This window comes from Ambystoma mexicanum, chromosome 10, assembly GCF_040938575.1.
Source record: "Ambystoma mexicanum isolate Mex_15411 chromosome 10, UKY_AmexF1_1, whole genome shotgun sequence".
Taxonomy (NCBI): domain Eukaryota; kingdom Metazoa; phylum Chordata; class Amphibia; order Caudata; family Ambystomatidae; genus Ambystoma; species Ambystoma mexicanum.
In genome coordinates, this window is record NC_090932.1 from 738,694,656 (window position 1) to 738,707,265 (window position 12,610).

A 12,610-nucleotide genomic window follows, 5' to 3' on the forward strand; every position below is an offset into this window, starting at 1 on the left:
CAGGGGGGGCTTCCAAATTGATTTGTTTCTTGATTGGTAGCCAATGTAGCGTTCTCAAGGTTGGAGTGATTCAGTCTCTTCTATTCATTCTTGGGAGTAATCTTGCTGCTGTGTTTTGGATGACCTGTAGTTTTTTTTGGTGAGGTATTTGGGAATTCCTTGGTAGATTATTTGCATAATATATTCTTGATAGTGCCAAGGAGATAACAAGGGTTTGGTTAGGGAAGTTGAGCTAAGGGAAAATTCCTCTTACCGGATGAAGGGGGTAGAACAATTTTTTTGCTATTGCATTGACCTGTGTTTCCAGGGTGAGACCATTGTTTTGTTAGTGTTAAAGTACCTACCTGTGCAGGGCGACAGCTGGATTCTAGGGGGCGGGCTCATTCTTGGCGGTTGTATCCCTGCCTCAGGTTGTGGAGGAGGCGCACCTTTCTGGGCTCACTTTCTTTGAGGGTACCATATGTCCAAAGTAGAGCGGGGCACGGGTGCCGTCAGCGCAGTCATGGAGAACGGGCTTTTGTTCCAAGCCTCGGTCTCGCAGCGGCACCCGTTCGCGCATGCGTTTCCACCTTGCGCCTGAAGCCTCTCTTTCATGCCAGATCGCCATTTTAGCGATCTGGTACAGGGAATCTCTGCGTTTCAACGCGGTTTGGTGTTCCTTCCGCTACGCTCCTCCTTCGGCATTTTGTTGCCGTCTTCTGGTTCCTGTCCTGGTGCTGGGGAAGGGTTCCCTTCCGTGCCCTTCCTTGTGCTGGGTCCTGTTCTGACTTTCCTTCCCTTGCTTTCCCCTGCCTTAGACCGTAGCCCGCTTGCCCAGTCCGGTCCAGCCCCCTCCTGGTTGTCCCTTCCAGACCTTTCCTTCATTTCTTCAATCTCCTACCTGCTTTCGCCTGCCTCCTTGCTTGGGTACTGGAATCCTTGGCTCTCATCTGCCCCGCTACTGTGAAGATCTCCTTGTCATCCTGCCTGCATTGCTGCTTTGGGCATTCCGCTCACTGTCTATTGAATTACATCAAAGACCTTCCATACCAGTGCTTGCACTGTTCTGGCGCCACGTTAAAATAAGGGAAGAGTCATCCGTGATATCAGGAGCTGGTCCCCATTCAATCCTGTGTTTTCAGGAGGGATCCGGGGCCGGTTCTTTGCACCACATTTCTTCGTCCAGTTGACTTTGTCCTCTGCGGTCAGCCCACACCTACCACGACCTGGCTACCCCAGTACGCAAGACCCCTGGAGAAACAGGTACGCATCATCCACGGGACACACGGCTTAACTGTTAGCAGGATTTATAAAGCGCACACACGCCCGAAGGCATCATGGCACTATGAAGAACCAGGACAGTTAAATATAGGCAGACGAAGAGCGTTCTAGAAGAGCAAAGTTTTTAATGTCCGTCGGAAGAGAAGGTGGTCAACAATCTTCCGAAGGTCGAGAGGAAGTTCATTCCAGGCCTTTGCTGCCACAACAGAAAAGGCACAACTCATGAGTATTCCCAGGTCTTTGATTACTGTTGAGAGTTCAGGTTAGATTCCCATACTCCTACTTGAGTGCCAGGTGAGAGAGGTCCTCATTAGGTTATCACAACTGAAAGCCCTTGTCAGCTATTAACCAACATGTAAATGGCACGAGCCTTACCACCCTTTCAAATATGGGCCAAATTATCTGACCTTCAAACCCTGTTTGAGTTACTTTCATGGTCACATCATCCATTTGATTTCGAACTTCTCATTGTGGAGTCTTGGATCAGAAAGTGGGCACATTTGTAAAATGATTGGCACCCTGCCAAGACACTTGGTGGATCCTTTTAACCTACAGAGCAAGAAAATGTGAGAGTAGTCACAATGAATTAAATTCATAACGATCCTGCCCACCTAAAAAAAAAAAAGAGGAAAATAAAAGGCTGCTTCATTTTTCAATGCCATTTAAATACACATTTAAATACGAAACGTCCAGTAATTAATTACCCACCTTTCAATTGATTTCTCCTTTCAGAGATTAAGACAGTGGCCCTCATTACGACCCTGGCGGCAAGGGGTTTACGCCAGCGTAAACATCGCCGACCCTTACCGCCTGATCCCTTAGCGCCATGGCGGATCTAACACCTGCTTTTAGCAGGTGTAAAAATCCATGGCGCTAAGGGACCTTGATGTTAATTACGCCACCGTAATTTACGGTGGCGTAATTAACGCTTTCCCCACTCCCATTATGCCCTATGGGGAAAAAAATGGGAATGGGGAAGGGTAAATGGGGATTGGGGACTTACCGCCCCGCCAAGGTCGGAATGGGGCGGTAAGTCCGCCAACCACCATGGCGGAGTTGGCAACTTAGCGCCATGGTCCATGGTGCCAATAGCGCCATGGACCTCCGCCAAGGTCGTAATGAGGCCCAGTAACAGTTACTTTGCATAAAAATTAAGTAGATGCATAATTCAAAAATCACCATGTCATTATGAAGATGCTACCCAAGAGAACCACTCTTGTGGAAAGATTCCTTCGGTTAATCACATAACGCTGACGATAACCACATAAGCAACTACATTCGAAGGTCTTATTTTTTATTACAAAATTGTCCACGTCGGTCCGCTTTATTTTTTCACCTGAGAGGCACATTACAGTTTACCCATCAAGTCCCTTGACACCTCCCCCAAATGGCATATACGAACAAGCAGCCCTAAAAAATATTTTTTTTTAAACGTGGAAAAAAACAAAGCATTTTAGTGCTTAGTGTTTTAGCATCACTTTCGACACCTCACGGCCAGCACATCTAAAATTCATATTATCTCAAATGGCTGACTAGCACGGAACAACCAAGGTAAAATGCAAGTCATCATTTGGCCTGTGTGAATAGGTAATGACAAACAAGTTTTGGGCTTCTACCTTACTCAGTAGGCATAAATGAATGCCCATTTCCATAAAATTCCTTCACGGTTTGGTGTAAAATGGAAACCAATTCACTTTACATATTAAAAGCACAAACATGAGATAAGCAAAGAACCGCCTACACGAGGACAGATTTAATTTCAAAGTATCTACATTGCATACAGAATGATAGATCCACATAAAACATGAATTTACATTTTGTAGAATAAGTAGCTCCACGACTGCAGGTCAACTTTTATTGCATTACGCTTATGGTGCTTTTCAAGGCACTGTGGCATGAACAAAAACTTGGAATGGCTTGTGAAGACACTTGGAATGACTTGTGTGAACGAGGCCATGGAAAAAGTCAAGAGACCGTGGAGAGAGCCATTCTGGAACAGGCTGTAATGCAGAGTTTATAAGCCAGGTTGGATACCAAACATCTTGAATAACAGTTCAAGTTACTTTTCACAGGAGAAAGGAAACCGCTTTCAGATCATCGGATTCACATGCCCATCCGGATGCTCTGAATAATCTGGAAAATAGCTGAAAGGAAAAAAACATTTAAAAAAAATTATGTTAAATAAACCAACCCAAAACAAACAAAAAAAAGATGAGAAGAAAACCACACAAGTTAGAATGTTTAATCTATACCTGCCCAACAGAAAATGCCAGTAACTTTTCAGAAATGTCCAAGATTGCGTAATGACCGACCATTAACCATAGATAACATACGTTGTCTGCAGTATAAAATGTACCCGACACCCAAATACGCATCAAAAGACGATTTTACAAGAAAACAAGTCAATGTTTACACCAACCTTCTTCAGGGAAGTTCCTTTTTACTACTAATAAATCCAATTAGGACTGTGTTCCTCTACTCTCCTATACTTTCAGCCTGCCTTCGATACAAGGAGAAAGAAAATCGAGAGTGGTAACAGGGAAGCTGCTTTGGCCCAGGTTTCAACCTTTAGTAAGCCAAGATTTGGCACAACGTTGCCATTTCTTTTAACAAAGGAAAGTACATTGAACAGATGAGAGTCTACATTTGCACTTTTCTGCCAACGGGTCCCTTCAGCGCCATTTGTCATTTGCTCTAAGAAGTGAAAAAAAGTTCTATTCAGCTTTTTTTTTTGCTTCTTCGTGCATAAAGTGTAAATATTGGCAACCATTTACAATGGATTCCTACGGAATCTTCTTGCTTTTAGCAGGTACAAAAAAAAAGGTGGATTACATAGGAATCCATTCGTTTTTCGCTAACATGGAAATGTCATGTTGCCGTAAAGCCAGGTTTTTTTAAAGTAGAGCAGGAATGTATGGCAGACACAATGATTCCATTGCATGCTGCCATCACTTCCGCCTGCACATACCACACAAATGCCCTACATTCAAAAGTGACGTTAAAGAAGGCATAACACTCGTACACGCCCACTGCACCACACTGCGTGCTCTGAGACTTTGGAAATGATGCCATATGTGATTGAGGAGCTAAACTAAACATTTAGTGCTCTGTCTTACAGTAGTTTCCCTTTAGGTGTTTCTATGATGTTGGTAGTATATTTTAAGCGGAACAGGAATCTTCAAATTACTAGTCTTTCTGTTTCAAAAAGCGAGAGCATGGAAAAAACGTGCATCTTTCTAACAATGTCAGTAAAACGAACCCTTCATCCCCACCCCTAAAAGCCCTCTTCCACCAACAGTACTGAACTAGTGTGTAAAACGCAAAGGCCAATACTGGCACCCGCTCACTGTAAAACGCTCTGCTGCTTTTAAGCTAGATTTGAGCTATAAACTCAAATAAAAAATGGATTAGAAGTAAGACACATTTATAGTAGCATGGCGACAGATTCACCGTTAGTTCAAGTATGCATCACCAAGTTGTCCTCTTCCAACTAGAAAGCAAAATGACATCAACACAGAAATGTTACAAGACTAGGAGTAGTGTCTTGATGACGTTATGGAAAACTAGGCTATTGTCAATGGTCCTGATGTGCGAAGGGAGAAAGTCCCAGAGGCGGGGAGAGCAAATGGAAAAAAAAACACACACACACATCAACTTCGGCGTTGCTACGGTGCAGTGCTTGTAGAAAATTAGACAAGGCTGAATTAAAATTTTGAAATCAGGAACACTCAAATGGTTGGTGGACGACTCAAAGGACAATCCAGAGTGATTTAAAATTTGATGATTTTGTCCATAAGTGGCCAGTGCAGAGAAACAAATACAGGGGTGAGGTGGTCCAATACCCAAAGTTCAAATAACTGATGGGTGAGACAATCTCTGAGGACACAACAAGAGGAATGAGGGGCAGGATGGGTGTGAAAATCAATGTAGACATTAACTTTATAGGGCGAAGTCGCACTCTTAAAGGTAAGGAGGTGAAAGAAGCAAGTGCTTACCACTTAGTTGCTTTTGGAACCAGACTGTCATCAAGACTAAAAGCAAGGTTTTTGACTTCAAAAGAGGGTGATGTTGGAGACCCAAAGCAAGGTGACAAAAGGTCTGCAGAGATCAGTGGTCGATTATCCACAGATTGATAAGATTAAAGCTGTGGCAAAGTCCCAACTGGCTCAAACTGAAAGGTGAAAACTTTTACTTAGTACCGGAAGGAACGTTCAGAGGAAGACGAAGAGTAGTCATCAGGTCTTCAAAGGTTGTGGGTATAGTCTGCATAGTAGTAAAGACGCGAGTCTGAAAGATCTGATGATTACCAACGTCCTAGCAAGAGAAGAGGACATTTGAATCAACTAGATACCAGTGAATGCGGTGTGAACCTAGAACAAGGCAGAGACATTTGCTACAATCTATCAGAAAGGAAAGAGGCAATCAAGTAGCGGACTGCACCAACTTCAGCAGAATCAAAGCATTCAATACGGCTATAGCGGTTATCAGTAATAAAAGCAACAAAACGGCCCAAGATCATAGCACTTAGAACGCTGCTGTAAGTCTTAGTTTGTCAAGTACCCAGATAACGAAAAACTGCTTCTCTAGAGGAAGATGGCAGCCTAGTTATCATGTAGGTATGAAGACGTGAAAAGCACATTTGCCCGTTCAGAGTCCTCACTCTGTGCTTTGGTGCATTTATCCCAAGGGTTGGGGCTGCAACATGAGAAGGAGGGGGGGGGGTGGGATCAGCTCCTATGGGAGCGGGGCCGGGGGTGAACACCTCCCACCAGATAAGTCATAATTCTGTATTTCGAAGGCTGCAAAATAAACGGCTGAAATAATCAGTCTTTTTTTAGTTCTGCCAACACAATGCAGAAATATTATATTGAACCGCTGGGCCAGTAGACGAGGGAAGGGAAGCAACAGAGAGCTCACCAACCCTTTAAGGAGCAGGGACCCAGGCCTTTAAAACTTGTTACAGAGTGATTGAGAGGATTCACTTACTCGATGGGAAACCGGGATAGAGGGGTGAGATATGAAGGCTCAGAACCCGCGCGTCTGCTTGAAGGTTTCCTCTGTCATCTGTTTCCTAGGAAAGCACTCATCAGTGGATCAAAGGTTAGCCTGCTATGTGGTTATAGGTGCAGGATGCAGATCCAATCTTCAGAACTAAGAAAAGAGCAATTAGATCTTCAATGAATGACCAGCAGGTACCCATATCGCCAAAATGCAACTTCTGAAGTCATGTTTAACAGCCAGTGAGTTTACTAGAAGGCCTCTAACTAGAGATGCACTAGCAAAATAGTGCCTCAACTGGGGGTGTCTGTTCGAAAGCAGGCAATGTGTATCAAGTCGTTACCATGTAACCTTGCAATCGAATATACCTGGCCTTTGTATAAGAGTTAGGTGTGCAGTGGATCAAACGAGGACAGTATACAGTGTGGTGGGTTAGTGCTTGGTTGCCAGTCACTCTTTAGTTTCAGTACTAGTTGGCATGAGAAATTTATAAGAAAAAGGGCTCAGTATGCCAAACAGCAGTCACAGGGTTCACTGGTGGTTTTGGCTGGATAACTATGTATTCATATTCTTCCATGAAAGTGTTTGACAAGGTAGGCAAACAGAAGGAGAAAGCCAACTACCCGCCCTCCCCCTTAAAAGCCTGGGCACCTACTACTGGGCCTCATTCAAACTTTGCTGGGATCCAGGAAGTAGAGCAGCCAGGATACCGGCAAATGTAGTAACCATTGCCGGACGATGCCGCCGGATTGCAGATGCCAGAGTGACAGTGTAAATCCCCATTCATGGAGTCCCGCAGGACTCCACGAGGGGATTTGCCCTCATTATCAGCACCGGCAATACCAGTGATGGTAATGATGTCTTTTTATGCTGGTAGGGTGCCCGCCTTACCTCCAGCTCTTAGCTGAAGGTAACCCAGTTGCTCCACCGGCAAACCTGTAGTCAGCTGGTCCAGTAAAGTGCTGGTATCCATGAATACCAGCACTTTTTTTACCAGCCCGGCCGACTTAGAATGAGGCCCACTGTCTTTTCTTCAGACATTCCACACTTCTCTGATCTCTCTTAGCACACCCCAACATCCTCAACCAGAGTGTGGGCATGTGTGTAATACTATGAAGTCTGCAATTGATCATCCATCACACTGAGCCGTGCCATATAAAACATGTATGATATGATAGGTTATTTATAACACGCTTAATACCCAGAGGTTTCTAAGCGCAGACCCAGGGAATCGGACCTGTGTTGCTCCGTGTCGCCTTGCTTCCAAGCCGAGCACGTTGCCGCTGAGCTAAACTCCCTGAGACATCATCGGAAGGGGTTTGTACCGAGGAGGTCAAGTGAATTCGGGGATACATTGGCATTTATTAGGATTTATGTCTTGCCAGCAGAGCACCCTCTGAATAGTGTAGCCCTGGAAAGTCTAGGTAATTTCATTCAAGAAGACATCCATGATCTGCGTTATTTGACATGCTCAAAACAAAAACGCCACTTCGCCTGCAAAACACTGCAGAATCTGGATTCACCAGAGTAACTAATGCAGCATCTCATGATCCAAGGCTGCATCTTGCATGGGATGGTTGCCCGTTTTGCTAGATTCTTCTACCCTGCTCCCCCCTCACCCACCTCAAGCCTACTTCTGCAGGAGTCTGTCCTGATAAACTCTGGTTTCACCATCACTGTCTTGTGGCCAATGCTGAATTTTACTTTTATGGACTTCATTGATTCACGGTGCGTCACCCTTTCTCAACTCTCATGCTGTTCCCCATCTTCATCTTGTATCCTGGCTTGCAACATTTTGTGTTGCTACTGACTGCTATTGTATTAACTCTCCCTTTGCTTCTCTACTCTTTTGACTGCTAACTCTGTTCTCTCCTCCCTTTTCCTATCTCCTCCCCTTACTTTCTTCTATGCACTTACTCTATCGGAACGGTCCCTGGACCTAATATGATAGCAACCTCGTCTGTCTCCTCCCCAGTCCCCTTACTGTTTTTTTCCTCCCCACCTCCCCTCCAGCACTACCAGAAATGTCATCAGGCGTACTACGGTAGTCACCTGTCTGTTTCCATTTCCTTCCCACTCTCCCCCTCCCTTCCTTATCTATGTCTTAGCTCTTGCACTATCTGAAATGTCATCAGGCCGAGTACGATAGTTAATTTCACATCCTTACTGCTCATGGCCTGTAAGAATGTCATTGTATAATCCCTTGTTCCCTCCCTTGCCTTGAAGCGCTTTGAAACATATTGTGTATATATATATATTTTTTTATTTTTATTTTATTTGTAACAATTAGTTTGCATTTCAAACTTCAATTACAATCAAGAAAACCAAGATAGTTCACATGAATCATAAATTCACAGTATTGTTGTTTCCAGTATAATTATTTCCAACGTAACACAGCATCCAATGTATTGATTTCAAGAAGTTGGTTATCATACAACACTGGTATTTGCTGAAATGAGGAAATCATCATTCAGGTTGTGCTCTAGAAAGTCACATACTGCACATGTAAGTGGTACATTATTACTCGATAGTATCCTGTACAACCAGCCTTCAGTGTCACCATCAACAGGCGCGTAGCTCCCGAGATAACTAGTTCACGAATGCGTGAGATGTGGGCATTTCGTGATCAGATGTTTCAATGATTCTGTCGAAAGTTCACAAAACCTACACAAATTATTGGAGACGTGTGTGTCGCGTCTAAACCATAAGATCTCCTTGGTTCTAAGTGCATTTAATCGAACTCTCAAGAATTGATTTCGATGTTTCCTTGATGGAAATTTTCGCAGATATTTTGGTAATCCATCTAAGCTGTTGACTGCTAGTCCTAGATCAATTGAGGTTTTCAGAACATTTCTTCATTCCAAATTTTGGATCCAGTTCCATTCTCTCCGGTTTTTTTTGGCAATTTGCGGTGTTGCTAGTAATGTTTCCCATTTTATGTCTGCGTATTCGAGTATCCGTTTTAATCTGGTTATCCATTCTAACAGAATGCCATGGTATGAATTAGAGGGGTCTAAGGATAAGATTTGATACGGGGGAACCAGATCTTCTAGTGACATCTTCCTAGCATGGCCATAGATTTCCATACAACAATATTGTGCATGGAATCAATTCCCAGCTCGTGTCTTATGGAGATCATCGATACACTCGTTGGCAGTTTGAAAATACGTCTCCAAAACGTTCCCTCCAGGGAAGACCACATTTTGTAACTTAAATTCCAGGCAGCTTCAGCTCCAAATGTGATCGATGGAATCACTTTTTGGGAGTAAAAGGTTAATACAGGGTTCAATGTAAATTTTCCGTATTCGGCGTGTAACTTTGCCCCTTACATATTGTGTATAGGCGCTATATATAAATAAACTATCATATATCATATCATATATTATCATATCATGGATCTACATCAGCATGAGATAGGAATTGGAACTATGCTATGCACTTTGCAGGTTCTAGTGGTGAGTCTAGTGCAAGTCTCCCTACAGCACTGACCAATTCGATACTCATCATCCTCAACTTTCATTTCTTGCGATCACAGAAACCTGAATCTCCCCTCACGACAGCTACATTTGTAGTTCTCCACACGGAATACCTTCTCCCAGGCTCAACCAACCTGTTGGGGAGGCACAGTGTGGGGTTTGTTATAAATAAGGCCCTCAACACTGCCCTCTAAACGAGTCAGTCTTCACCCCTTCCGCTTTTGAATGTGAGTATGACACCTTTCAACTCCTACTCCTCTCACTGTTTCTGGCTCCGACTCCTTGGTCCTCCAAACTCCTTCCCCTCCTTGATCTGAACCTTCTCCTAGAATCACTTCCTACTAACATCCTCATTGTAATGCTGCAGGGTTTTAAGAAGTCCTCTCCAGCCAACTGCCTTGAACTCACCTCCCTCCTATCTAGCCATTCCCTCTACTTCTTCCATGACCAGCCGATTCAACTCTCTTGATATTTTCTTGATCTCTACTTCACTCTCCTCCCTCCTCTGACCTCTGCATTGACCCCTCTCCCTCCGACCACTCCATTGTTCACTTTAGCATCACAGTCCCTCCACCTCTACTCCTCTCCTCAATGACCAAGAGGAAATTCAGGCAGGACTCTAGCCCCTTACTTTGATGAAGCCGGGACCCCTCTTCATGCCTCTTCCATTGACTGTGCCTTTTCTGACTTATTCTTTGCACTTATGACTCCATTTGACCTTGCTCGCACATTCACACCTTCCCGTACCAGTCCTCAATCAACTCTGTCCCTCAGAACATGCACGCGTCTTGACCTGTGACATTGGTGCAAATTACGGACCAGTACCCTACAAAAATTCCCTCGCTGCCTTCCTCTTTGTAATTGTAATTGGTTATTTATAGCGCGCATAATAACCAGAGGTTTCTAAGCGCAGACCCGGGGATTAAACTTGTGTTGCTCTGTGTTGTCTTGTTTCCAAGGCGAGCACGTTGCCCCCAAGCTATCCTCCCGAGTGTATTGGACTTCACTGGACTCTGCCAAATTCTGCTCACACCTCACAAGCCAATACCCATCTCTTCCTGCTAATGACGTTTCCTCTAAAAGTCTGGACTCTCACAGCCCCTTCTCCCTCTTCCTCTCTTAAGAACCCTCATTCTGTCCACCACCTGCACCCTACCCATTCTACTTAACTACTTTTTCTCCTATTGAATTTTCACCCATCCTTCACAGGGCCAGCTCATCTTGCATTCCTATCGACACTTTCGCACCCCCAAATACTCCACCTCCCTCCCTCAAACCTATAACTGTCTTACCCCTAGTGAAAACGCTCTGCTGACCCAAAAAACCCAACAAGCTATCGCCCAGTTGCCCACCTTCCTCATTATTCTAAGGTCCTTGAGCAGGTGGTCTTCAACCGGATCACTAATCTCTGGGGGTAATGGCCTTGGAGAGCCACTTCACTCTCAAACACTCTACCGAGACTCCACTCATGAATGCCTCCAACTTTCTCTCTGATGCTCTCCACTTCAAACTATCTTCTATACTCCTACTTTTGAACCTATGTGCCGCTTTGGACATGGTCAACGACTCCACTCTCCTTAACTTTGGGATTAACAAAGCAAATTGCCTACTACCTCGAAGGTTGAGCCTTTAAAATCTTCTCGAACTTGCAAATCTCTGACCCCACCACTCAACCGATCATCGTTCCCCAGAGATGAGTCCTTGGACCTCTGCTCCTCACCCTCCATACCTCTGCCATTTACAATCACCTTTTTTTGCTGTTGACACTCAGATCTTCCCCTGACCATTTTCTTCCTTCACCCCAGACACCTCGGAACAGATTACCAACTGTGTCACTGCAAATTATCACTGCACGTCTTTCTCCCGGCTAATGCTGAACTTTTCAAAAACAGACGACACCCTGTTCTCAGCTTCCAATGCAATCCCCCAACCTCTCCTCCCCATCTGCTTCCTGCTTGACCATCTTGCTCTCCCGCCCATGGCTCACAACCTTGGGGGTCTTAGCGACCTCAGACAGCAACAATTTCATTGCCACTGCCCTCTTCCCCTAATATTTACCTCCTCAACTTTTGGAAAATGAGCTCTTTTCTTACTAAAAAGTCTACTCTCCACCCTTGTTTGCTACTTAGCAAAATGGACAAAAAAAACAACAAAGAAATAATAAATAACTTTGAGCTTTGATATTGCGCTACATGCCAGAGAACTGCTTCTTACACATGGGACAGGATTCAGGTTGCCCCCGAGCTATCCTCCCGGTTCCTACTCCTTGGCCTTCACACCTAAACTTACAGTCTTCAACTTTGCTACTCACATCCTCTACAACCTACCCAGATCCTTCCCCACTTCTATGTACCAACGGTTCACAGTGACTGTTTCGACAGTCACAGTTTCAAATGACAAACGTTACGACACAAAAGTTTAGGAAAAAAAAAAGTTTCAATTTTTTACATTTGTATGGGGGTGTCCCCCCAGACCCCTGGTTTTTTTTAAACACTTATTTGACTTTACAAACTTAAAAACAAAAATAAAAAAAAAATAACTTATAGCAAAGACTTTTTTTTTTTTTCCGAAACTTTTGTTTCGGAACTTTTGTCATTCAAAACTTGTGTTTCGAAATTTTGGCTGGACACCCGTACCAACATCATACTGGTTGGCTCTCAATGTCCAATAATCCCTTTCCAGTTCATTCTCCTGGTCTACAAAACAATCACTGGTATTGCTCCTGAATGTATATTGGTTTACTCACCATCTCGTTCCCTCAGATCCTGCTTTGAACTCAAACTCATTGTCGCCCCCCCATTCCCTGCCGTTCTTTCCTTCACTTCTGCTCCTTCTCCCTACTCGCCCTGCTCCATTTGAACCTGCTGCCCATCAAA

At 44.2% G+C, this 12,610-nt stretch overlaps 1 protein-coding gene across 1 annotated transcript in view; it reads right to left on the reverse strand.

Moving 5' to 3' along the window:
• Positions 1-2,982: 2,982 nt before the first annotated feature.
• SERP1 (stress associated endoplasmic reticulum protein 1) overlaps positions 2,983-12,610 on the reverse strand; it is a 30,511-nt gene continuing 20,883 nt past the window's right edge. Inside the window, exon 3 of the mRNA XM_069618377.1 lies at positions 2,983-3,404. Coding sequence (XP_069474478.1) covers positions 3,364-3,404 — 41 coding nt within the window. The 3' untranslated portion in view covers positions 2,983-3,363. The remainder of the gene's footprint in view (positions 3,405-12,610) is intronic.